At 33.9% G+C, this 27,533-nt stretch overlaps 1 protein-coding gene and 1 pseudogene across 1 annotated transcript; both read right to left on the bottom strand.

Annotated features, from left to right (window-relative positions):
• Window positions 1-11,664: 11,664 nt before the first annotated feature.
• On the bottom strand, window positions 11,665-14,055 carry LOC112031766 (polygalacturonase). The gene is made up of 4 exons (XM_065764694.1): window positions 13,483-14,055; window positions 12,728-13,017; window positions 12,397-12,625; window positions 11,665-12,169 (listed from the first exon to the last, which is right to left on the bottom strand). Exons 1-4 carry the CDS (start codon window positions 13,918-13,920, stop codon window positions 11,951-11,953), a joined length of 1,176 nt encoding a protein of 391 aa, XP_065620766.1. The 5' UTR covers window positions 13,921-14,055; the 3' UTR covers window positions 11,665-11,950.
• Window positions 14,056-24,491: 10,436 nt separating this feature from the next.
• On the bottom strand, window positions 24,492-25,233 carry LOC112025765 (ETHYLENE INSENSITIVE 3-like 3 protein; annotated as a pseudogene).
• Between the last annotated feature and the right edge of the window lie 2,300 nt (window positions 25,234-27,533).

Below are 27,533 nucleotides of genomic sequence, written 5' to 3'. Positions count from 1 at the left end.
CCGCATACCCTTGGTGAATTGGTCACTCTATAAGTATAAATGATTGTGGAGTTCAAGTCTCTAGGAGGAAGTTTCACACACATATATATTTAGATTAAGTTAGAGTAGAAATTTTATCTTCTATAAAAAAAAAAAAAAAAAGTGTTATGCAATTTTCCTAGTTCATGCATTTGATTAACGTGCTAAGTGCTAACGTTTAAATGGATTTTGGGTATTAATTTCATGTATACTATTAGCAGTATTAGCACATTCCTCAACCATTTGCTAATGCATGCCGCAATTGCATAATGTTTAATTGCAATTGCGGCATGCATTAACATGATGCAATTGCGGCATGCATTAGCAAATGGGAATATTGTGGCACGCCGCAATTGCATGTTCAATATTGATTAGCACTTTCGTCAACCATTGGCTTGTAATGAAAATCAAAGGAATAAGTAGTACACTAATTAATGACTGACTAATCATGTGATAGAGTACATTAGCCACTAGGTTTTCCTAATATAAAAAAAAAAAAAAAATACAATCCCATGTGAAGATCAATTATTGATAATGATGTGAAAAGTTTTCCCACAACGTTATTCATCGAGGAATATATATATATATATATATACTATTTGCTATTTAAAGCTAGATACATTGCCTCCATGATTATGGTATCCCGTAGCAGATGCTACTTTGGATTAGATTGATCCCGTCAAAATCATTTGTTCAAATTCTTAATTCAATGATTGCTTAATTACTTTCTATCCTTTAAATATTAGTTAAGATAGGGGGGATGGATTTTGTTAATTATTCTCTAATACAATCAATATATGTTGCCTTTTAAGCTCAACCAAGGACATGCATGCTTGCACTTCCACAAGGACAAACCACATTACAAAGGTCAATGGACCCAAAATTACTAGTTGTACCAGGCTTTGCCAATGAGCAGGGAAGGATGGTCTTTTGCTAAAAAATTTCAGGGTTTCCCTGTTCCATGCAATGTTAGTTACAACAATAAATCCCACCCACTCCCAGCTTAGTTACCTAAAAACAAAGAGAAGTACTATTTTTTTAAATTTATAGAATGGAGGAAAATTAAGATCAGGGAGCATTAGCATTAAGGTTGTAAAATACCAAATTGATATTTTACATTCAAACATGCTCAAATTGCATTTTACCCCGGTTGGTATTACTAAATTTTTTTAGCAACTTTGATCAGTAAGTTGATATATTTAAAAAGAGTTTAAATTTGGTAAGGATGACCGGGGTATAAAACTAATGTTTTACACCATTTAATAAGAGATTGTCACATCAACATTTTATTTAAAACTTAATGTATCTTACAACATATAATAATATCTCAATAATCTCACAATTAAGTTGGATTTTCAAATATTCCTCCAAAAAAAAAAGTTGGATTTTCAAATGGATATTGGATTTTATTGAGTGTGGTTGTGTCTATTCTATAATATGTAATATAATCATGTGACATGTTGAGATTAGAGAGGTAAAAATTGAGTTTTACACCACATTTTTATAGAATTTAATTCATTTTTAAGAACTACTATAGCGTTTGTGAAATATATAATATATATTCTTTTATTCTCTCTTTCTTTCTGTCTCTCTTTATTTAATGACTTTTCTTCTCTCTTCTCTCTCTTTATATTATTTTATTGTGTATTTATATTATTTTAATATATTGGATGTTAAAATAAAAATTGAGACGTTAAGTAACTGAGACGTTAAGTGCTTGTTTGGTAAAAGATTTCTAGTATCGTTGCTGTTGTTTTATGGAAATACGTATAAGTGAAAAATATATGAAAATACGTGTAATATTGTTTAAATACTAAAAATTGTTATTGAAACCATAGTACGATACACCCCCTAAATATATTATAGAGTGAGATGATATAATAGATAAAATAATTTTTTAAATGGTAAAATAACAATTTTAATGCAAACCCCGATGTGTTCACATCCAGCCCCAAATAGTTAAAAGTTAAAACCTTTCAAATTCTATATTCTTTTGCTTCGTCTAAGTAAGCTAAAGCAATAGTAATTCCCACTATAAAACCCTTTTTTCTTCTTCACAAAAAGTTTTTAACACTTTTAAGTTTTAACCAATTGCTTGGCACTACTTGACAGTGTCCAATGTGATTTATTGTGCATTTGGAAGTAGTTTGTTGCTTATTTGAAAGTCTCTTAAAGTATGAGAATTGCGGAAAATAAGTTACGTACTCAATCAACAATCAAACTATTGTATAAATGCAGGCATTGTGTGAACAAAAGATTTATTTCAGGACTTTATTTGTTTATTTTAATTAATTGAACAAGGGCTTTAACTATTGTTGCAATCCAACTAGTTCATGCATTTGATGAATTTGCTAACGTTGAAAATTGTGTGAACAAAAGATTTATTTCAGGACTTTATTTGTTTATTTTAATTAATTGAACAAGGGCTTTAACTATTGTTGCAATCCAACTAGTTCATGCATTTGATGAATTTGCTAACGTTGAAAAGGATTTTAGACACTAATAATCTCATTACTTTAACTAGCTAGGTCAAAATAGTATCAATAATGGGAAAACTGTGGCACGCCGCAATTTCATGTTCAATGATGAACACTTATTTCATCAACAATTTGCTTAGAATGAAAATCAAAGGAAAAGGTAGTGGACTAATGATTAATCATGTGATAAAGTACCTTAGTCACCATTTTTTTTCTAACCAAAAAATATAGATATATACAATCCCATGTGAAGATGAATTGATAATGATGTGAGGAAGTTTACCCTCAACGTTCATCAAGGAATATATATATATATACACTATTTGTTATCCCGTAGCAGGTGCTACTTTGGATTAGATTAATCCCTTCAAAATTATTTGATCAAATTCTTATTTCTTAATTAGTGATTGCTTAATTGCTATCCTTTCAATATTAGTTAAAATAGGACAATAGATTTCTTTATTCTCAACCAAGGACATGCTTGCACTTCCTTGTTGTACCAGGCTTGGCCAATGAGCAAACAAGGACGGCCTTTCTCTAAAGAATAATTTTTTGTGTTCAGAATATACAATAAACCAAGTTTTCTGAGTTCAGTCTTCAATACATTGGCAACACAATCCAATCACTGTTTTTGGCCTTGTTTCGGGGTTCCCCTGTTGCATGCAATGTCAGTTAGCAGAGGTAACTACCTAACTACCATGTGATGATGTGATGTGCGTTGAGATTCATGCACACCTATAGAGTCCATTTGGTTAGGCATATGATTTTATAAATTCAACCATTTAGGATTTGACACTTTGTACAAATTACAATATCTAGTGTAGTGCTATCATGGTTAACCAATAAAATAGCATGTTATCCTACTAATATGATGCCTTTAATTTGTGATTGTAGGAGCCTTATGGACTCGGATTGGGAGGTGCAAGTGCAACACATTTACCGTAAAGCTAATGAATGTGCGGACACATTGGTGAAGCGGGGAGCTTACCAACAACAACTTTTATCTGTATATAGTACCTGTCCCAGTTTTGTATATTTGTGTTATGTAAGGGATTTGGCCGACCTCGGGGTTAATAGGCTATGTGCCCGATGGTCGAGTGTTGGTGATGTATAAACTTTATATTATATAAATAAGACCTCCTGTTTTCGTCAATATATATATATATATATATCCTAAGGGTGAAACTTAAAGAAATATAATAATAAATAGATAATTGTAAACAATTTTGCGAATGTACTTAATTAGTTTAAAATGATAAGTCTTCCACTTAGAAGAGCAAGATAAGGATGGTCAGGGGTGGAGCCAGAAATTTTGGTTTAGGGGGGGGGGGGCAAGTTGTGATGTTAATATATTAGTTAAGACAAACCTCTACATATACACACACACATAAATTAATTTACTAAAAGAATTTATCATCTTCTAAATTTTAATGAGTATATAAAAGTCATGTATTTCTTCTATTAGACATGTATAAAAATTTATCATTTTCTACATAGTTTAATTTGTTAAACCTCTTAAATTATATGATTTTAATATAATTTCTGTTTCTTTTAAGAGCACCATTGAAATGACTCAAAATTTGGAGGGGGACCTTCAATTTTTCATGCTACATTTAAAAAAATGTAAATAATATATATACTATAAAATAATATTTAAAAATTTTGGGGGAGGGGGGGCCTTGGCCCCCTCACTCTTGTGTGTGGCTCCGCCATTGAGGATGGTAGATATGTTCAAAAACTAATGTTTCAATAATCTAAGAAATTAAGAAATTGCAAATTTAATGAGATAGAGTAGAGACAATGTTCAAACTCAAGATCCCACTTGCTATTAAGATAATTAAACTACCGTTTATCCCAAAGTTTTAAGAGATTTTTTTTGAATGAAGGGTAGAGATTTAAGAGATTAGAAAATAGTGAATTTAATTGATTATAATTATTCAACAAATATTCAAATAAGATACACAAATCAATGTTTATAGAAGCAAAATTTGAATTATGCTATAGATTGCCAATAATAGAGGCTTTAATGAAGAGGCTAAACTTTATTTTTTCCATTTTTTTCTTAGGCAATTTTAAGTTAACATCCATGTCTGCATGACAAATCAAGCTTTTAAGCTTCACACTAGTCTACTGATCAAGAATTGCGGGTTTTGTTTTTGGCTGAAGACATTGTTAAGCCAGCTGTATAAATAGGTTTTTGTGATCCTAATGGAGCTATTTTAGGACTCATTGAACCTCACTTTATATAAGACGTTAGAGCAGAAACCTAAAGAGATTCAAAGAGAAAACCTAAACCTTCACCTATTGTACCTAGGAAAGTTTAGTACAAAAGAGAAGGAGATTTTGCAATGACTTTTGTGAGCCAATGGTTTTGTAACAAGCATCATCTACAGCACCATATTGAAGATTTCTTCGAGCAGTGGCAGGGCCACTTGAGGACGGAGGGGGCTTGGCGCGCCCAAAATTTTTGAAAAAAATAAATTTTTTTTTTGGGAAATATCCTAAATAATTTGAGAATTTTTTAAATAACCTTATCATTTTGGCCCCTCCATACCTGATAATATACATATATATTTAAGAAAGTGTAAAACTAAACATAATTTTCATTTAAAGAAATTACAATCCATAAATACATATGTCAACAAATTACAATAATTAAACATCCAATATCTTTAAAATGAATACATTGCATTTTTAACAATTACCTCAACAAATAAAAGGGGAAAAAAAATCTTATTTTCATTCCAACACATCTAAGGCTTATTTGTACACAGCAGTAGAAAAATTGGAAAGTAAATTTTTTTATTAATGTGCTGCACCACCAAGTCCTCCACACATTGTAGAAACATTTTACCTCACACAAGTGCTCTCTCTCTCTCTCTCTCTCTCTCTCTCTTTCTCTCTGTCTTCATTGGCGACTTGGCGTTTACCTTTATTTATTTATTTATTTATTTTTTCTTTTCAGTTCTTTCCTTTTCTACCTCCTACTACTACTGTAGTTTGTTTAAAAGTATAGGTTCTATACTATGTGACTAAACTAGACAAGAAAGAGTGAAAGATTGAAACTTCCGTGACGGGGCCCTCATTCCCTGACTGTGCAGTGCTATATGCCCCTAGTTGACTAGCTAACCCCTTTTTTTTAACTCTTTTCCGAGTACTTTGCATTTGCTTTGTTTTGATTTTTTTTACTCTACTTTTGATTTCTTTCTTTTTTATATTCCTTATAATATATTATTTATTATTATAATAATCAATATATTATATACCTAATGGCATTATATATTATAAATGAACTTATAAAATATAAATGTACTCGATTAGTTAATTAAAATATATAGTTTATACTACTATATTAACATGTATTTAGTTGTTATTTATTATTTTTTTTTATTGACATTTGAATGATTGTTTGTCTTTTATTTTGCAATCTTTGGACTATTTTTTGTCATTTTATTTTATGAGTGATAATTTAATTTGATAAATCTAGGTTCATGGACAAGTTTAGGCCTATTGACTCATTCTTCAAAAAAAAAAAAAAAAAAAATGAAGATAGTAATTCAGAAAATAATACACTTTTGGGTTCTAATGTTGTAGCATCAACTTTCGATTACAATATTTAATAGTACACTTTTGTTTATAGCACATATTGAGTTATGAAGTATTGTACATTACTATTTTATATTTCATACACAAAAGTGTGTGTGTGTGTATATATATTGCATGGGGTCTGAGGACCAAGGAGTCTTAACCAAGGAATAATCTTCATAACCCATGTGAAGGAGGGAAAACGAATTCCGAGGACTCCATTTGATCGAGGAGGGTAATAGTATTAGGACAATCGTTATCTCTTAAAGGCCCAAGGAGAGGAAAAGAGATGGCAGCGAGGACAAGGATGGTGGGAGGAAACACCCTGAAGGGTATACCTCCCACCTTTGCATTCAATACTCTTCACCAACCTTATCAGCTACATTAATGTGGAAATGACCCCCTAAATAGTAACTTCACAGCTATCATCTCCTTCTGCCACCTTCAATAGAGTTTTAATGGGACAAGTATCTTGAAAATTGCCTGGGAACATACAGTTAGAGGGCTGAGATGCATGGAGAAATGCTATAAAAGGAAAGGAATCCACCAGAAAAAGGGGATGAATATTTTCTAAGAACTTATAAGAACAAAAAAGAGAACAGTGAATAACTTGATGTAAAACCTGAACTATATCTATATATAAGAAATTAATTCTCGAACTAGCCCGAGGAGGTCATTATCCCCAATTGTTGTTTAAATTACACCTTTCTATTACTTTGAACTTCTCAGCCTTAAACTTGGCCTTAGTTTAGAATTGCATTTAAATTAGTTTCTTACTCTCTTTAAACATTCTATTGTTTGGGCTTGATTCGAAGGACAAGGTACCACTGATCTAAGTGGGCTTGGGTCTTTATTTTTTGAGTCCATACATACATATATTTATATATATATATATATATGACCCCCTCCCCCCCAAGAAGAGTAGTCCAACCAGTTTGGAGCTACTCTTAGATAGCTCAATAGCTAAGTTCAACTATAGGTAAGTACTTTGGATTAAGTATATCCCTTGTACTTGGAACCTCAATATTTGTCAGTGGGTTTTCAAGGGAGTGATGACTTATATATCATTCATTGAGTGTTTTTGTTTTTTTTTTTTTTTTGGATTTCCCACAACATTTTTTTTTTTTTTTTAGGATTTCCCACAACGTGACCATATCGCGTCGTGTTTTAAAATTTATTTTCCCGCTGCATGAAATTTAGTTTTAGCGACATCTATGGTTGCATGTGCCTATCAGGCCTTAATTGGACCATTGAATAATTTGACTAATTAACTAACTTGAGTAATTGATGAAAATTGAATTGGGATCAAGATAAATCCATCATACTCTGATGCAATGTTCAATGCCCCTAGTAAACAATAAACACGCTCTTGAGCCCCATGTTGTGTAGTTGCAAACCCCGTACCCTATTCTCCAGTGGGTTCTGTAAAGCTAGAGTTTGAAGAGTAGCACAGGCCCTAGTAGGGGTGGCAATTTTGTATCCATATCCATGAACCTGCCCATTACCCACCTTATTTGGATAAGTCTTAACTCAACACATTTAAATATTTGGCTTAAATGGGTAAAGACCCATTTGGTTATTTAATTAGATGGGTCTAAATAGATAAATCCATTAATAACCACTAAACCCATCTAAAATTTAAATTTAAATAAACCCACAAAAACCCAATAAACCCTTCTAAAATCAAACACACTTTACCAACTACTCTTCTACATTTCTACATTTTCTCATCATCCAAACAGACTCGTAACAAACACAAAACCAAAATAGCACACAGTCACATTCTCAGCAACCAAACAAACACTATAGAACACAGCTGATGACCTTGAAAATAAGAAAATCACTCATCCAAACTAATAACAAAATATTAAAAAAGCAAAAACAAAAAATCCAAATCCAAATATTTCTTTTCTTAGGATGAATACTGAGGACGTGGATGATCTTCGCGAAGTAGTGAAGGTAAACGACGAGGGTGGTGCTGTGAGCGGCGGCGGCAAAGGAGCCGACGAACATGAGCGCCCAGTCAAGGTTGTCAGCGCAAGCGAAGAGCCTGGAGAAAGACACGGTGGCCAAAGGCGACTCGATCTCCTCGGGCTTGTCGATCTCGTCCTACTCAAAGAATCGGACCGTCGCCATCCTTGAACTCAGAGATTGGCTCGATCTCCTCGAGCTGCTACGCCGCTGTGTTCGCGCTCTGGTCAAGGTACGGCGACAGCGAGCTCAAAATCCCTTTCTTTTTGTTTCAGGTGAGCTACACGTCTTCATGTTTTCTTCTTTTTATTAAAAATTTAAGCTTTGTTTGGATTCCAAGAAAGTTAGGAGAGAAAGGAAAGTTTAAATGAGTTAGAGAAGTGTTTCAACACATGCACTAATGCGTTAGTGGCAATATTAAAATTAAATGGGTTAAATGGATGGGTTACTAATTAAATGGGCTGGGCGGGTAATAGATAATTAATTTATATATAAATGGGTCATAAATGGATAAATGGGTAATTATACACCCAACCCATTTATGACCCAACCCGCCCATTTGCCACCCTTAGGCCCTAGCGACGTTAAAGAAGAAAGAAGAAATAGGAAATTAAATTTTTTGGCTGTTTGGGTAGTGGACTAGTGGGATTTTTTTTTTTTTTTTTGGGAGAAAACATAAATTATTTTATTAAATTAAATAAATCAGTTTGAAGCATCAACAAGTAATTGGACCTAGACAAAAGGAAGCACCTCCTCCATCCAAACTACAAGACCCAATACAAGTTTTGCATGCCTCCTAGGATGCACGTATACTTCATTTTTTCTCACATACCTATATCTGATATGTATCATACTAGTATAGTACCAAATACCTCTAGATACATACCCAATTATTTAAAAAAAAAAAAAAAAAACCAATACATTTACGATACACCCATGATATGACTTGGATATTGTTCTAACACAACCCCCGATAGTAAGAGATACACTGAACTTGTAAGAATTTTTATTTATATGTTTTATATGTTGGCTTCAATGTTGAACACTTACCTAGTTATCTATTATTTACTCTTTTAATTTTGATCTTGGTTTGTATTCTAAACATCATTTAATGGCCATGGATTCACTTTATTATTCATTATTACTTTTAAATTTATACGCGCTTAAAAATATATAAAATAAATGCTTAAAAATATAAATAAAATATATTTAATAAGTTATGAATACATATATTGTTGTGTTAGGTTCTAAGGAATTAAGAACTAATGTATTAAAACTTCAATCTGTAATGTTGGCAAACCATGATCAAAACGTTTTAGTCTTGTTTAGACTTGCTTAAAGTGTATTTATATGAAAAGTTGGAATTGAGTGTTCTTCAGGATTTACTGTGTAAATCTGTCTAGCTCGATCGATCAAAAATTAGGTTCGATTGATCGAAAGTCATGCAGATTGTTTTTTTTGCAGAATTTTCCAACTTAGCCCAAGCCCGTTTGATGTGTAGGGTTTTATGTTTTGTCTTTAGTATAAAAGAAAAAACCCTAGCCACTTTTTAAAGTCGCTCTTTATGCTGTGTATGTGAATCTTTTGTGAGATCTAGAGGTGTTTGCCTTCACATATACTTAAGGTTATCAAGAATCAAGACTATGTCAAGAACTTGGTGATCGTTTCAGTTGCAGATTCAAGAGTTTAAAGATACACTAGCAGGAGTGTTTATGCTTGTTGGAAATCCAAGAAAGAAGTAGTTCGTGGACTCGGAGCTGTCACTGTGTCACATGGTCATAGTAGTAAGTTTCCTACTTGATGTAGCAATAAAATGTTAGTGGTTTAAGTCACTATTGTGTAAACTTCAATTCTTTCATAGTGAATTTGGTTTACCTTGAGGATAGCTAGGTTAAATCCTCCCTAGGTTTTTTACAGGTTTGGTTTTCCTGGGTTATCATATCTTTATGTTCTTTACTTTCTATACTTTACATTGATATGATATATTTGTGTTAACCTAGATCTGATAACCTGACTAAGTAATCACTTAGTTAATTAACTAGATTAATCTGGTTGTGTTTTAAGGGGTCTAAAAACCTACACCCTAACATATCATACCCTAAGTTTTCTAAAAAAAAATGTTTTATCCCTATACCCGTACCTGTATCATACCTATACTTGTATTCGTAACTCTGCATTATAGCATGCCTCACAACAGAAAAATCACACTCATCAAATTTACTCAACAGAGAACTGCCTTCCACAAACACGACCATTAACTATGAGCAATTTCAATCTCAATTCTGTAGAGCATTTAGAACATTCTTAGAGACACCGGCCTTGCAAACAATCGGTCAAAACCCGATATACAATGCGAGTTGCAGACTTGAAATCACGGCTTGCAGTTCTATCTCCATGGGTATTCTTGTTCTATCAATCCTATCACGCATTGCCATTTGCCAACATAGGTTATCCCATGTCGTTCCGAATTATAGTTGTTTGGATATCTGAGAGGATAGCACCATCCACATTCAGTTTTACTTGGCTATCATGAACGCACCACACATGTTCAATAACACATTTTCTCCTCAAATTCTCCAAAGTTGGGATTGCAGTATGAAGAGCTCGCCACCTGCAGAAGATTTTAAATGGGCTATTCATAGTAAAGTGCTCATGAGTGGTGAGACCCTAGATTTATTTGTCTAGTAAATTGTCGATTCCTCCATTGCCTTGGCATGTTAGAGAATTTGGAATTTTGAGTAGGGATTAATTAATGAACAAAACTTAGCTACAAAATTGGTTATAGTCTTAGACTACAAACTCACTCAATATCTTTTTATTTGAGGTGAATTTTGACAAATCCACCATTGAATTACATCCTCTTTTTATATCCTCCATATTTGCAAAATTTCAAGAAAATTAAAAATCAATAGCTATGTCATCAATACATTTTTAAATTGCAAATTTTTTGTAATTTAAAATTATGTATAAAATATAAGTTTATAAATTATATAATATATAATATCCGATTGATATAAAATTTGACATATGTATTAAGAGTGTAAAGAACATGCAATTCATCGATTAGATTTTTGAAATATGCAGTAATATTTATTTTATTGAGTGAGTTTGTAGCCTAAGACTACAATCAATTTTGTACTAAAATTTGTCCTTAATTAATTTCTTAAAAGACCTTTTAATGTGCTAAATTTATTGTTTCTAAGGTGTAAATTATGCTACGTAATTTTTTAATAATAAAAAGTTGTCATGTCATTGAAAAATTTTCAACCATGTAGTGTAATTAATCCACTAAACACATAGATCACTATAAAACTAACTAGAGTCAACAAATGGACCAACAAATGCAATTTTTTTTAAATTTCTGAGACTAATAATACTCACTTGAAATTTCATAGACCAAAAGAGACTAGAAAACTAACTACAGTCAACAAATTGACCAATAATTAATACTCATTTTTAAAATTTTAGAAACTAATAATGCTAAATTAAAATTTCATAGACAAAAGAGCTTAGTAACAAACTTTATGAACCAACAATAAATTATTAAAATAAAAATCTATAAATCCAATAAGTGGGGTCGAATTGAAAATAAAATAAAAATTAAACACAATCATATCTCTTATAAAAATTCGATATACAAACTACAAACACCCAAATAAAGGTTTCAAGTTTCAACATTATATTTTGATTGCAAGGTCAGGCAAGCTCCAAGAATGCCGAATGGGCAAGCACTGCCACAGGCTCAAGCAATCAACTTAGCACTCAATGACCTATCATACTAACCTTCATATTACAAAAACTTAAAATGTGTACAATTTTTTGCTCTAAGGATGAAAGGCAGGAATGTAGGTTCCTTTTCTATCCTTCAAAGATATGAATTATGTATCAGTTTTTTCCCTCTACAAGCAACTTGTAGGCTGGACAAAACCAGCAGACGTTCCAACAGCATGGCTACACGAAGCTTGGGCAACTTGATTCTTGTAAGTGAGCTTTACATTCTCCAATCTTATTCTGGAGCATGGATTCCCCGGACTACAATCAAATTTCACAGCAACCTCTGTTGCTGATGTTCCATGGATGTCTTGGTACGTCACATCACTAATTTGAACACCAGAAACCTGTTAAAAAATTAAAAAAAAAAAAAAAAAAAATCTATGTGTCAATTTACCACATGATAGTCATAGCATGCAAGCTCCAACTAAAAAAATCTTATGCTCATGGGAAATAAAAATTTTAGAATTTATTTTGTGTGATATACTTGAAAATGTTTGGGCGTTTTCAAAAGCAACCATATTTTGGTTTAAACTGTATTTGTATGCAAAATAAGCTTTTGAAAAAATATTACCTGACCAGGGCAACCTTTGTTGCCAGGGCAATAATTTTGGTCAATTGCTATAGGATTTTGGACATTCGTCATAACAGCATGTTGGAATAGAATGTTCCTAGCAAACCCATTGCTAGGCTTTCCCCATGACTTAATCCTCACCCCATTTTGAGTACCAGTAAAAGTAACTGTTTTAACTGTCACATTTTGTACCCCAGCCTCTTGCTGGTCCTTGCCTAGACTCCCAATGCTGTACCAATTAAGTACACAAATGGGACCAATTTAGCATCACCATATAATATAGTTGTTTCAAATATGTAATATTTTAATGAAGATTAAAAGAATTAAATACCTAATTCCATGCCCAGGTCCACATGCAACATTCTCAATCCACAAGTTAGTGGTACCAGGGCCAATTGAGATGCAATCATCACCAGTCCTAATCTTGGAGTTGAGAATTGTGACACTTGAAGATAATTGAACGTGAATTCCATCGGTGTTTGGACTGTTTCCGGCAGCGGTAACCCTGATACCTTGCATTTTCACATTGTGGCAGCCATTGACAACTATGTGAAACATTTGGCTGTTTAGGGAGGTTAATGCATGGACCACAATGTTGTTTGAGTTTGAAAATTCCAGTGTCTGCTTGCATTCACACAAGAAAATGTTCCAATTATTGTTGTTTTAAAACTTACAAATAAAGTAAATATGTGGAGTATTGCTCTAAATCAACTATAAACACAACTATAAATATATGGAGTATATATGTTGACCTTAACGGGATAGACTTTCAATGCAAGCAACATCAACAAATGCACACAATTAAATATTCTACTCCATCACATGGGATTATTCCCAGTATAGTCGATACGATTTCCTTGAAAGTTATTTCATTATTACAAAAATCTCCTCCGAAATCAAGAAGATAAAAATCAGTCAAAAGTTCAAACGAAAATCAAAACAGTAAATCCCACTCACTCCCAGTATAAAGAGATTTTTATTTATTTTTATTTATTTTTTAAAGAATAAAGTGAAGGAAAAAATTAAGATCACCACAAGTTAAACTGTAAATATGTAAGAAAAGGCAATTTAGTCATTTGCACATACCGTGGCTCCCGAAGGACAACTATTGCCAGAGGCTTTGCAAGCCCACAAACCAGTGCCTTGGGCATCAAGAATTCCACCAGATATGGTAACCCCATCAACTTGTTCAAACACAATCCAGTTTCCTGTATTTCCAAGGATCCTATAGTCTGATGGAGCCACAAGGGTCCCAGCTATGCGCATAATGATAGCATTGTTGTTGCATGGTCCAGTGAAAACCAGTTGCCTTAGATAGAACCTTCCAACTGGCACATAAATAATTGCAGGCTTTACTGAGGCACAAGCTTTTGTCCATGCACTAACAAAAGCCTGAGTCGAGTCCGATTTCCCATCTGCTTTGGCTCCCAAACTCACCACATTGTATGCCATAGGAGAAGCAAGCACTATGGAAATGAACATAGAGAGAAGTGCTAAGACTAGAGAGCTTCTGAGGTATGCCATTTTGGTTAATTTGGATGAGAAAATAATGTGTCTGTTTGTAACTTTGTCTGTCTGTGTGTAAGTAGTGTAAGAGAGAGAAGAAGTGGCTTAGTGAGTTTAGAAGTTGAGAGTTGTGGAGGTGATGAGGAAGATGAAGTGTTTAAGGGTATTTATAGGATTTGAATGTACATTTAGTTTCTCACTTTACCGGATATAAATATAATATCAAACAAATACACAAAGCGGCCGGCGCGGAAGTTTGAAAAGAAAAATATTGTTGTTTTACCTTATATTGTATTTTATAAATTTTATTATTTGGATGCTACTAATTTTATAATGCCTATCATGTTTATCAGTTTATGGATTATATACAGTGGTCATTGGCCTCCCCCTTGATCTATTTTCCAGATAATCAGCCTAAATTGGAAGCAAAAGTAGATTATAATTTCGACCGTTAGTCACAGCTTAATTAGATTTGCCCAATTGGATGAATTTGAATTGGATTTTCAAAAAAAAAAAAAAAAAAAGAATTTCAAATATCTTTTTCCAGACTTTCTTCATGACTGGACTTTATTTGCTTCTCTGTGACACAAGGTTGCAACGTAACCGTTTTGATTAAAGTAAATTTGCATTAAAGAGATAAAATACTGGATGTTTTGCCACACAAGTCTCACAACCTTTCACCGACTTTTCTAGGTTGGAGTTATTTCAAAATCTGACTTTTTTTTTTTTTTTTTTTTTTTAATTTAAAAATTTGGAGATAAGTTACATATCCTCTAATTGTAGTCCTACTTTCCTGGATTTTCAATTTTTTTTTTTTTTTATATTTTATTGCAATACTTTATATTTAGAAAAATGACTTTTTGAATATGAGGTCCCAATATTGTCCATCCCTAGCAGTTGTAAGACTAAAGAAAACAAACAATAAGAGAATAAAAAAACATAGCATTGTCAAAATAAGACATGAAAACCTGGCTACGACAAAGGAGATAGGGTACGTGATCTCGACCTAAAGTTCTGGAAAGGACAAACAAACGTATGGATGTTAGGTTTGCTAAGCTTTGTTATAATATGTTACAAAGAAGGGAATGAAAGTAGTGACAATTAACGTGACAAAGCAAACAAAACATCCCCCCAGGCCAAATTCCTTATTCTTGTTTCCGGGTGATATGTTATGTAAAGCAACTTTCTTTGCTTTAAGCACAAGATCAACACCTCCTCCTCTTAACTCTAGCCCCTATCAATCATTCACAGTCCCATACCCTCATACACATCATCAGCTTTTAATTTTTCTTGGCCCCCCCTTTTTCTTTAATCTGTTATTGGTTAATTGACCTGCTTTTGATGTGCTTTCGACCTGGTTAATTGAAATGGTTAATTGACCTGGTTAATTGAAATGGTTAAGGGACGTTTGATTCGTGGTGACGTGCTTTTAATGTAATGCACATTATGATAATGTGACACAATTTCCTAAGAGACTTGGATTTGTAATATAGTCCACCAAATGAATTAATGTTTCTGTTTCATTATTGGATTCTTCCATATGTTTGTTTGTATATTTAGTGAATTCTAGCTTCTACTAGATGAGTAGTGGGTACTATATGATTTATTTACTTTGTCCATTACGTAAATACCAAGAATAATTTATGGTTAGTGTAAGGTACCGTAACCGCATGATGATCATCTAAAACTGCCCTATCCATCTTTATTGGATACGTTTAACAGCTACAAGTACTAGAACATATTTGGTATGCTATTATTGTAATTTGGAACACCTCATTATTAGGGCTGTTTTAGAGAGGCATGCAGTTTTAGACGTGACATGCGGAGCAGAAAATGGAGAAGAAATCGGCGGCCTTTCTAACCTCCTCTTTTTCAATATCATAATGGCCTACATACTTTATCATTGTTTATCATATCTTTTTTATAAAGCTATTGTTTATCATATCTAAACCGTCTATAACTGTAAAGGTATTTTTATTTTTAGTCCAACTGTAAAAGGTCTCGTCCATCGAAAGATTGCGATGGTTCTCTCTAATCCTCTCAACTAATAAAACGCTAGAATTTATGCAAATTTGATATATTTTGGTGATTTTTTTTTTTCATATACTGATTCGGAAGTTAATTCACACACTTGCATAAATGGTATTGTTTACTGGTTGGAAAAACCAATTCAGCAGTTCCCTTGATAGACCAAATAATTTCACCATTTAAGTCCTAATCTAGTTCGATTTCACGAGCTAAACACCTATTTTACATTTCTTTGTCTTTCCAGTCCAAGGCATTTTACCCATATGTCTTGGTATAAACAGAAAGCACAGCCCCTTTTTTTGGCCAATACCAAAAGGTCCGACACAAGCATATGTGAAAGAAATACTGTAATGAATCTTCGAAACTTTGAAGGCTTATTGTGGCTTATTCCATTTCTTCATCCCAATATTATAATTTTGATCCACTAGCCCATGATGGATGTGGAGACTCCAATGTGATTCAATCATTCAAAACTTGGATATATATTCTTGCTTTCGTGAATATAATTGATAGAATGTTAATCAATGACTCCTAGTTTTGATTGCTTCCATGACTTCCGGGCTGATTTTGGGGGAGCTCTTAAGCTTCCAGGCGGCATAATACCTAATTGATAGTGGATCAGTAAGCCATGTGAACCGGAAATACAGGAACAAAACCAATTTTGTCAAAGATTTATTTAAGTTTCACGACATTTGCACTATCTCAAAAATAAAAATAAAAAAGTTTTTTTTAGCCATGTCAACTTATCAATTTTTTGCTAAGCCCACCACTAACATCACTTCCTGTTTTCCTCATTTACTAATAACGACTTACCACATCGGCAACTTGTAAAAAATTTTGTATCTCTAACATTATTCCTTTTTTTATAGGACCCACGTTAAAGACTTTGATAATCAGATTTTTTTTTCCCCTAATACGAAACCAGTAAAATACTCCTGGACTATGTGAAATACCCAAGCTACCTGCATCACATTGCCATTTTTGCTTAGTCCATTAGCAGTGCCAACATGGGATCGGAACTTATGATAATTATAGAATATTAAAAAATAAAATAATAGAGTGAACAGACTTATTCTTCTAAAATAAAAAGAGTGAATAGGATTATGATAATTAAAAACACAAAATTACTTAATTGACTCTAAAAAATGTTTAATTTAATGAAGACTCAAACTATTCCACAAATGTAAGCATTGTGTGAACAAAAGATTTATTTTAGGAATTTATTTATTGAGTTTAATGATTAACGTGCTAACGTTGGAAAGGATTTTGGAATTTGGATACTAATTTCAAAATGATGGGAATATTGTGACACTTCAATCTCAAGTTCAATGATGAACACTTTCGTATGAATAAATGAAAAATTAGTATACTAATGACTAATCATGTGATAAAGTTCCTTAGCCACTGGTTTTTCCTAACCCAAAAAAAAAAAAAAAATTCAATCCCATTTGAAGATCAATTGATAATGATTGGAGAAGTTTGCTCTCAACGTTTAAACATTTATCAATGAATATATAAATCATGGGAAAAGTTAACAGATACTCTAAAGAAACATTTTATGAAAATATATATATATTTCTTTTGACTGCTTTTTACATTTTTTTTTTAAGTAGAGTCAAAACTTTCTTAAAACACTTTATTAACAATCGCTCTAAGAATACGGTAAACATGACCCATATACTATTTGTTATTTAAAGCTTGATAGATTGCCTCCATGATTATGGTATCCAGCCCATAGTGCATACCACTTTGGTTTAGATTGATCCCATCAAAATCATTTGTTCAAATTCTTAATTCAATGATTGCTGCTCTTTTTTTTTGGTAAATGATTGCTTAATTTCTATCCTTTAAATATTAGTAAAAATAGGGGAATAGATTTTGTTAATCTCTAACGCAATATTTGCATTTAATGTTGCTCACATGCTCAAGTAAGGACATGCTTGCATTTCCACAAGGACCCAAAATTCCTAGTTGTACCCAGCTTGGCCAATGAGCAGACAAAATGCATGGTCTTTTGCTAAATAATATTGTTATAAACCAATTAGTTTTATGAGTTCAGTCTTCGATACATTGGCAACACAATCTACTCACTGTTTTGGACCTTGTTTCAGGGTTTCCCTGTTGCACGCAATGTAGTTAGCTAACCATGTGATGTGCGTTGACATTCATGCACACCCATAGACTCGATGGCATGGGGTTAGGCATATCATCTTCAAAATTCAACCATTTAGGATTTCACACTGTACATTTCCTATGCGTGAAACTTAAAAGAAAAATGTCAGGAATGTACTTAGTCTAAAAAAAAAAGATAAGTAATGTGGATATGATCAGTTATTAATTGTCTCAAATTCTAAAACTATTATGAAATTATAAATTTATTGGTGTAAGGTTGAATTTAATCAACCATCTTGTTGGCTTTATTCCGTTCCAAATTTGCTTGTATTTTAGCATTTAGTAATCCTCTATTTAAGTGGGAATCTTGTAAGGATAGTAAGTGAGTGAGTGTGAAGAAATGCTCAAGTTTGTGTAAAGAAACAGAGACTTGCGACTAAGAGAGTCAATACCGTATCGGAGGCTGTACCGGTTTGGCCAGCGGTACGATATATTTCGGATACCGGTCAATACCGGTGTACCGTTTCGGGTTTACCGCTATTTTTTATATTTATAAATAATATATTATATATATATATACATACACACACACACATATTATATTATAATATATATAAAAGCTTAGCATAAAATATTTCCTCAATTTAGAACTAATTATTCATGGTTTTAGGCTTTAGTATCAATTAAAAGAAAAGAAAAAAAAAAAAACACAATATAAAAAATAGAAAGCTTAAAAGTTACTATTGCATACTAAGAAAACAAATAATACTAATAAGTTAATGCAAATAAGTTACCATTCTACCCTAACAAAAATTCAAAAATTATAAAACTTAAAAATAAATAAAATAAATAAAAAAACCTTTTTCTATACCGGCCGGTATTGCCTGAAATTGGCCAGTACGGTCGGTATTTTTTCCAATACAAAACAGGGGGGTTATATGTACCGGTTTGCTTACCGGTATGGTATATACCGGCGGTATCGGCCGTACAGTACGGAATTGACTCCCTTGCTTGTGACTGGATCTCGCGGGTGGCTTGCGGCTTGCAAGTCGCCAGAAGTTGCACACGTGCCAAGCATGTCAGAAGCTAAAAAGTCACGCCAGCTGTTGCACTACAGGACAAAAGTTCCAAGCTAGCTAAGCCGTTAGCTCGCGGCTTGAACTCGCGACTCAACCTAGTCACGAGGTCAAGTCGCCAAAATGCTTTCTTTGGGAAAAATTGACGTTTCACATTCCATACTCACCCTAGTATAAATAACCCTCATTCCCACGAAATGTAGAGAGGTTCCAGAGAGAATTTTGAGAGAGAAACCCTAAAAAAAACAAGATTGCCTCATCCACAATCTTCACCCGAGAGACTCTTCAAATTCCTCTACTCTCTTCCTCTCCATTGATATATCCTTGAGAGGTTCTTGACCAAATCCTTTTTTCACCACACCCACATCTTTGAGAAGGTTCTTTTAGTGCTAAGGGAAGTAGTTTGAAAGAGACCAATGACTATTAGTTGATGCTATGGTTCATAGCGGAATCCGGCAAGCTAGAAAAGAAAAAGGTTCGGCGCAACATCGTTGGAGCAAGAAGCTTGGAGGGCTTAGGCACCTGGGTAGATTAGGCTTGGAGGGTCTATTGCTATTCATGTATCCCAACTATATTTTTTAGTGGATTATTGACCGTTTGGAAGGCGGGGGAGAGGTTTTACGCCGAGGGCTTTAGTTTCCTCTTTGATAACACATCGTGTGTTGTCCCTATGTTTGCATCTCTCTTCCCTTTATCTTTGCTTTTTATTTCTGCTGTAGATGTGATTATATTTGGCTTAGATTGTTTATCAATTTTGTGTTTGGCTTATGTTCATGTTTCGCACATTAATTGTTTGATAATAACCTTGAATTTATAATTTGTAATTTGGCGTCTAAATGTTCATAGTGTTGTTTAACACTATTTGAACATTCAATTGGAATATGAATGTGTTCAAACTGAAGATCACTTGCTCTTCTACTAAGATAAATTACTATGTCCCAAAATTTTTAACTATTAGTAAATAGCGAATATAATCATTTAATTAATGTCCATGTAAAAGGATATACAGATCATTGTGTATAAAATAAATAAAAACTAAAAAAAAAAAAAATGCTATAGTTCTCCAATAATCAAAGGCTTTAAAAATTAAGAGGCTTACCTTTATAGAAATATGTAGAAATGTGATCTAATGGTCATTACCTATGAAATAAAATTTCTACATATATATATATATATATACACATGTATATATTATATATATATACATGTATATATATATATCAACTCCTTCTCCCTGACGGCAAAATGATACATCCCCTTTGAGGAAGAAAGGTGCCGAGGTCTGTAGCAGTAGAAAAATTCATCCAAGGAAAGCTGACGGTGGCCTCCACTTAGGCGACCCCACAGTACCTCAGCACTAATAAAGATTCTCCACGAGTTTGGAGCAATCTGACTGACGGATAAACCAAGGAAATCAGCTAGCTGACGGTGTAAAGCCGTCAGAGGCAGTCTCAACCCGGCAGCAAACATAGCGTCGTACATGCCAACGTCTGCAGTTCTTCCCGTATAACATTTTTCACCCTCCCTAGGCAGACGGATGGGAATATGGTCGGGGATTTGGAAACGAGTGCGTAATTCCTTAAAAATTTTAAGTGTCATCTTTGGAAGGAACTTATTCACAACGCAGTCCTTGGGAAGGATGAAGGGACGACTGCCTCCAGGACTTCCAGAAGTCCCTTCACAAGACTTCTCGTCACCTTCATCCCCGTCACTATTTCTTTCTCCTACTCCAACTTCACCCTCCTCATCTACTTCTTCCTCCTGGCCGCCGTTTCCCTGACCTCCTACTTCCTTGACGGGAGTATGGGCCGACATCTCCCTCTCTGACGACCAGGAGAAACTCCCAGACTCACTACCTGAGCCTATACCAAATACCTCGTCGTAGCCCGCTTCTTCGCGGACCGGCAACTGGTCACTCGACGCTTCACTCGACATCTACCTACAAGTGACGGGTGTAAACTAAGCACCTAGGATGACGACCTCACTTTAAAGAAAATAATTGAAATAGTGTGCAAGGAAAGAAAAGAAACTTACAAGTTTTCCAAAAGTAACGGTTGAAGAAGTGACGACAGAAATATTGGCGCTGCTGACGGAAGGTAGGTGACAGATGTGCTCTTCAGAAATCAATGAAAATGAAATAGGAAAAATGAAGAGAGGTGGACACTATATATAATAAGGAAAACACACGGAAGATGAAGCGACGCCCTCGTCTAGACGCGGAGCCAACCCGAGCACGCCACGTGTCCGAGCATTTAATATTGGCTGCTCGAGGTGTCAGCTTTGGAATATCTTCTCTCTCCTGGCCAAAGCAACAGATAGTGACGAATGAATACTCCATAACCCGTCAATTATAACTGACGGAGATATGGAGTAGGGGGCAACTAATAAGGAGAAATCATAGCACACAGCACCATAGGCTTAACCCGTCGGCTTCTACTCAGGCTGAAGGGTTAAGTCATGAAGGATGCTCTCTAACGCTGACGAACAGGGACAGGCTGACGGGGAAGGGAATCCGCGAAGAGCTTAAGGGGCTGATTTCGTTCAAAGGCTGATGACCCTTCATGGCTGAAGGGAATGAGATAAGCTGACGGGTCAGAGGCCGACGGTTCTAATAAAACCATGACTTGTACTCCACGCTCAATGATAGAGTCCTATAAGGAAAGGATTCCGTAATCTACGCTCATAAGAATTCCTATATGGAAAAGACTTCTACTCCAAGAAAGAGAGGTCAACCCTCTACTACTATAAAAACCCTAATACTCTCATAAATCAAGGTACGCATAATTAACCCCTCTCTAGCACTCTAGAGTTGAAAGGAGTTCTAACTTGACCTTTGGAGGGTATTTGGCCGGCTCCACACCGGTGCTCTCCGTTAGGTCCTCTTTTCTTTGTGCAGGTGTCGTTTCGAGGGTACGAGCATTGTGCAACTCACTGTTGATATTTTCGGCATCATCAATTATTTTTTAATATTTCCAAGAATATTATTAAAACTTTCTTAAAATGACCCAATTACAAATACCTTAAGAACACTCATTAACAAGAATCATAAACAAATACATAATATATATCCCTTTGCATTGAACCATGTGTTTTATTACCTATGCTTCACTACAAAAACTTATTGCTATCTAGGAATTCTCGTTTAGCAAGCACTACTGTTACCTTAAATTCATCCAGATAAAAGATACTAGTTGTGCCTTCCGGATAGCTATACATGTGAAAGTGGATGGTGGGACATTACGCTAGGATACAGACACGTGTCTAAAATTGGACATGTGTCTACATCTCAACGTGTCCGATGAAACTGACCATTGGACACAAACCTCTCTCGTCTATAATTTGGAGACTATGGAAAGAGGCTTTTAATGAGACAATAATATAGATTTCCTGTCTTTGCTCCAGAAGAATTCTTATTTTATTTATTTTTTAGTTGCTTTTTGAGAAAAGTTAACTAATATATTAGATTTAAAAATTATTTTTAAAATTTTTTATGTAAAAATAAAAATAATTATTTTTTAATGATTTTTTAAAGTTAATAAAAGTTTTCAGGACATTCGCTTAGAATATATTTTTATAAACTTTTTATGAAAAAAATAAGAGTAATAGTTTTTTTAATAACTATTTATATTTCTCATAAAAACAGTATTAATTTTTTTAAAAAATATTTATCATTCACACGTTAACATGATTTATAATTTATTAATAAGGATTTAGTTGATATATGCCTTTAAGGAATAAATAAATTATTCATTTTAGAAAACTTTTTACGAAATAGTGCCTATTAAGAATGATTTATTGTGATGTCCACCTAATAAAAAACTTGTATAAATTGATAAGGTGATTAAAAATAGTACTAAAATGATAAATAAAACTGAAAAAAAATTAGCTTTATTGACTCTATATTCTCTAAAATTGCTTAAGTGGCACCTTATTGTTAACATATCCTTAACAATTATCTTAAAAGCACTACTTTTGTTTTTTGCAATTTTCTTTGTTCAATGTCTTTCCTCTATAATTGCATCGATCAAATCACAGTTTTTATTAGCCTACGTCGCTAACCCGTGCGATGCATGGGAAGGCTATTGTGTACGAAGATTTAAATAATTCTTTGTTTCATCATCTTTGATTTCACATTAGGATTCCTACACTTGATATGAAACATTAAATTACGAAATGGAAAATATAAATCAAACTTAAATTAAAATTAAAATTAGGATTTCAATCCTTTACATCCTCAAATATCCAATAAATGCTAAAATATCAATTTCCAATAAATTGAAAGACAACTTTAAAGTACTTTTTGTATCTTCTTCCTTTGTTGTTCTTACATTCATTTGAAGTACCACTAATATAAGCTTGTCAATAAAACACGTTAAGAAATGTATTACGACATGTAGAAGTTAGATATCAAATTTGTAAGTTTGCTATATTAAAAAAATATGCACTTCACAAGCTAAATTTTACTGTCAATTTCTATAACAGAGTCAAAAACTTTCTTAACTATGTAGAATTCGCATCCAAACTTGAGATTATATTCATTTAATTATATTTGGAAAACAAATGTTTTTCCATTCAAATTTTCTACTTGCAAAGATAGTTCGATTTTAGATTGTTGCCATGATACCCATTGACAAAGCACAAAACAGAGCAAAAATAAAAACCCCCTTTCACAATCATCAATCAATAATATTTTAAACTAATACAAATAATAATTCATAAAACATTCATTAAAAAACACATTTTATATTATTTACAATCCATATAAAATAATAAAATTTGTTAATGCAACTAGAATTGAATCTGATTTTTTTTTTTTTTTTTTTTTTTTTTAAGATCAAAGATAGAAAGAATCAATTTCTCAATATGCAGCTCTCTATCCTCTTCTTTTTTTTTTTTTTTTTTTTTTTTTTTTTAACTTGATAAGTGCAACTCTTGCTCTAACTTATTGTTTGACGGGCAAAGACAAAGCAAATACTTAAAAAAAGTGCATTCAGAAATATCTTAGAATTGTGAATCCTTCTATAATCTGCACAGTCAATCACTATGTAGTGTTTTATTATTCACCTATCCTACAAAAGACCAGAACATAAAAGTATCAAATATGACACTAAGCTATCCATTAAACCCCATTTGTTCTATAGATTGACATGCATGATTCAAATTCCCTTCTCACTACTTTAAAGTAGCAGCACATGAAGAATAAATATGCATATGAGCAATAAAACTTAATGTGACATTTTTAATTTGGTATGTGCAAACATGTAAATATGACATTTCAAGTTTGATATGCATTCAACGACATGTCATTGTAGAATCCTTGAAATTGATGTGCAACTTTTTTTTTTTAAGATTGCAACATGTGATTGCATTCATTCAGATCCAACATGTTAATACTCCAACTTTCTTCATCATCTTCTTTTAATCATGTGGCTTCTTATAAGGAGGTCTTTGACCATGGGGTAGCCTAACTTCACCCACCATCTACATTTCCAGTTGGCCACCAAGGTGGCGGAGCTCCCTTTTCTATCAAGTACTTCCTTTGAGGGGGGTCATAGTGTTGCATTTAAGAAGACAAAAGTGACCCAAGAGTAGCATCTTGCAAGTCTTGGAGAATGCTTTCAGAGTTCCTATTCTAATTATTTCCTGCCTCACCATGGCAAGGCATTTCGCTTCATACTTGGCTATGGCTGCTGGCCATTCTTATCAAACTTCACCTTTTCTTTCCACCAAGCTCTAATGTTGTCAGAAGCACCACTCACTGGCTTACCCTTCTCAGGAATGATACCATAGACAAAGTCGTTAGCTTTGCAAACTTCCATCAGCTTCAGCCTATACTTGAGAATCCCATCCTGTGCTCTACTTCCTCCGAGCCTGATCTCAGTGGTCTGCTTGAGGCTTTTGCTTCTCTGCAACTTGTTGGGCTGCAATCTTCTGTCTTTCCTTAAGCCTCTTAAGCTTGATATGATCCTTCCACATTCGCCTTTCCAATTCTTCTGCTTCAATCTCTTCATCACTCACATCTTTATTTGCTATGTTGTCACACTTTAATGAAGTCATCAACTTCTAAATCCAAACTATCGCCCAATGTGTCATCAACTAGTATAAAGTGGTCCATTGAATCAAATTACAACAACCCTCTGGTTGATGAGAAAAATGCTTGGAAAAAAAAAAAAAACAAAATCTTTAATCTTACTACATATTTTGTTTCAATCCCCAAGCTATACAACCACTCTAGGACTAAAAAAAAAGTTCTACCAAGCTCCCTAATAGCACAAGGTTCTGTTACATTGACCATCAAAATCAATCCACAGTCAGAAACCCAAATTAATTTTCTATTCCAACTTTATCTCAAAAACCAAACAAAACATAATTATTTTTGAAATCTAATGAATTCACAAATACTGTGCCAACAACCCCTTTTCTTTATTCAATCAAACCCATCTTCCTTGAACGTTTTAGACCCCTTAAACCAACCGAATTAACCTAGTTAATTAGCCAAGTGATTAACTTAGTCAATTTAAGCAATTCTAGGTTATCACAAAATACAATCATATCAAAAGTATAAAGCACGGAATAATAAATAACACAAGATATGATCACCCAGGAAACCACACGGTAAAAACCTGGGGAGGATTTGACTAGCTATCCTCAAGGTAAACCTAAATCCACTATGCAAAGAATCGAAGTTCATACAAAAGGACTTACAAGCTCCCTGCTTGACTTCCTAATGCTACCCACCAGTAGAACTTACTAACACGACCACGTGCAAGCTCCGAATCCACGGACTCCTTCTTTCTTGGATTCTCCAATCAGCTACAAGCACCCATGCTTGTTATTCTTTAAACTCCAATGGCACAACCGAGTTGATCATCAAGATGTTGATACTATCTCTACCTTGAAAACCCTAAGTTTTGTGTAAAGGAAAGCTCCTCTAGATCTTACAAGAGATTTACACAAAACAGAAAAGTATGAGCAACAATACAACAGGAGCAACTCTAAAAACGTGGCTAGGGTTTTTTTTATATACCTAGGGTAAAAACAGAAAACTCAAAACGTTTAATGAGTTAGGGCTAAGTTGGAAAATTCTGCAGAAAAGCATTCTACCCAAGATTCGATCGATCGAGTCTTTCTTTCGATCGATTAGCCAAGCCGAAATGCACCAATGCATTTGCAACCTCTCGATTCCAACTTTACATGAAAGACACAACTTTAAGCAAGCCTAAACAAAACTAAACAACCTGTTTTGATCATGATTTGCCAACAATACAAATTAGAGTTCTAAATACATAAATTCCTAAATCTTTAGAACCTAACAAACTCCCTTTGGCAATAGGTGACAAAACACAAACACAAAACTCAAAGTTTACAAGTGAAAGCCCTTTACAAAAATAATGCTCATAAAACTAAAATTCAATCCTAACTACTATCTATCAGTTGCAAGTGTAGACAGCAGCTCAATTGAATCAACCTGTATATTCCTGAAATACTCAACAAACGCATAAACACGTGTGACAGAAAATAGTAAATAAACAGGTATAACATTCTTGTATGATTCACACAACACATAATAAAGACCTATATCAATGAATAACTCATAAATATAAATCAATAAACAGTGAATCCAAAGAAACAAGAATCATGTATATATCATGTATATCAAAACAATGTTACTCCCCCTAACATGAATATCCCCAAAAAAATTGATATACACAATGAAGCGCCTAGATACAATCTAACATCTCCACTAACTCCTCAAAAAAAAAAAAAAAAAAACTCTTCCCTAACTACAAAACTCCTTTACAAACACTACTTCCCTTTTTGTGACGAATGCCAAAGGGAAATCACAAGCCATCATCAAAAGGAGGTGGTGGGGGTGACGAAGATGTGCCAAATCAGCTCGCAATGCACGGATCTCGTCAAATAAGTCCACCAAAAGCTGACCATGAGCCGCCTGAACGGTCATGACAGTCTCCAAAGTAGACGGATATCAAAGTCATCCGATGGAGGTGGAGGAACAGCAGCAGCATCAGGATCAGGAACAGCCTCACTAGCAGGACCTGTAGAAGAAGAGGGAGGAGGTGCGAACCAGAAGGCTCAGAGCTAGGGTGTTTAGAGCCAGCTCGAAGGTGAGCAGCCTTCTGTCTAAGAAAAGACGCACCTATAGGAGCAATAACATGAATAGGCTCCGAGGAAGGGAAATCATCTAGACCTAGATAAAGCAGAATCTTATGGATAAAAATGGGATGAACAAGGGCATGAGATAGAAGATGAACTCCTATACACTTCGTTCAAAGAACGAAGAAACAAGCATGGAAAACTGATAGGAGCATCAGTAATTAGAGCGTACAAAAATACACCGCTCAAGAGGAATGGTGTGAAGATGAGAAATGGGCCAAATAGAGTGACACGTTATCC

Source organism: Quercus suber, unplaced genomic scaffold (assembly GCF_002906115.3).
Source record: "Quercus suber isolate HL8 unplaced genomic scaffold, Cork oak 2.0 scaffold_578, whole genome shotgun sequence".
NCBI lineage: Eukaryota > Viridiplantae > Streptophyta > Magnoliopsida > Fagales > Fagaceae > Quercus > Quercus suber.
This window is presented reverse-complemented; position numbering and strand designations above follow the sequence as displayed.

Bases quoted from the DNA above. Each gene is read 5' to 3' on its own strand.
- LOC112031766 (XM_065764694.1), bottom strand. From the start codon at position 13,920: ATGGCATACCTCAGAAGCTCTCTAGTCTTAGCACTTCTCTCTATGTTC. The intron at 13,018-13,482 runs GTATGTGCAAAT...GAATGCAAGCAG, and splicing joins GTTGTCCTTCGGGAGCCACG to ACACTGGAATTTTCAAACTC. The intron at 12,626-12,727 runs GTATTTAATTCT...TAATTGGTACAG, and splicing joins GGACCTGGGCATGGAATTAG to CATTGGGAGTCTAGGCAAGG.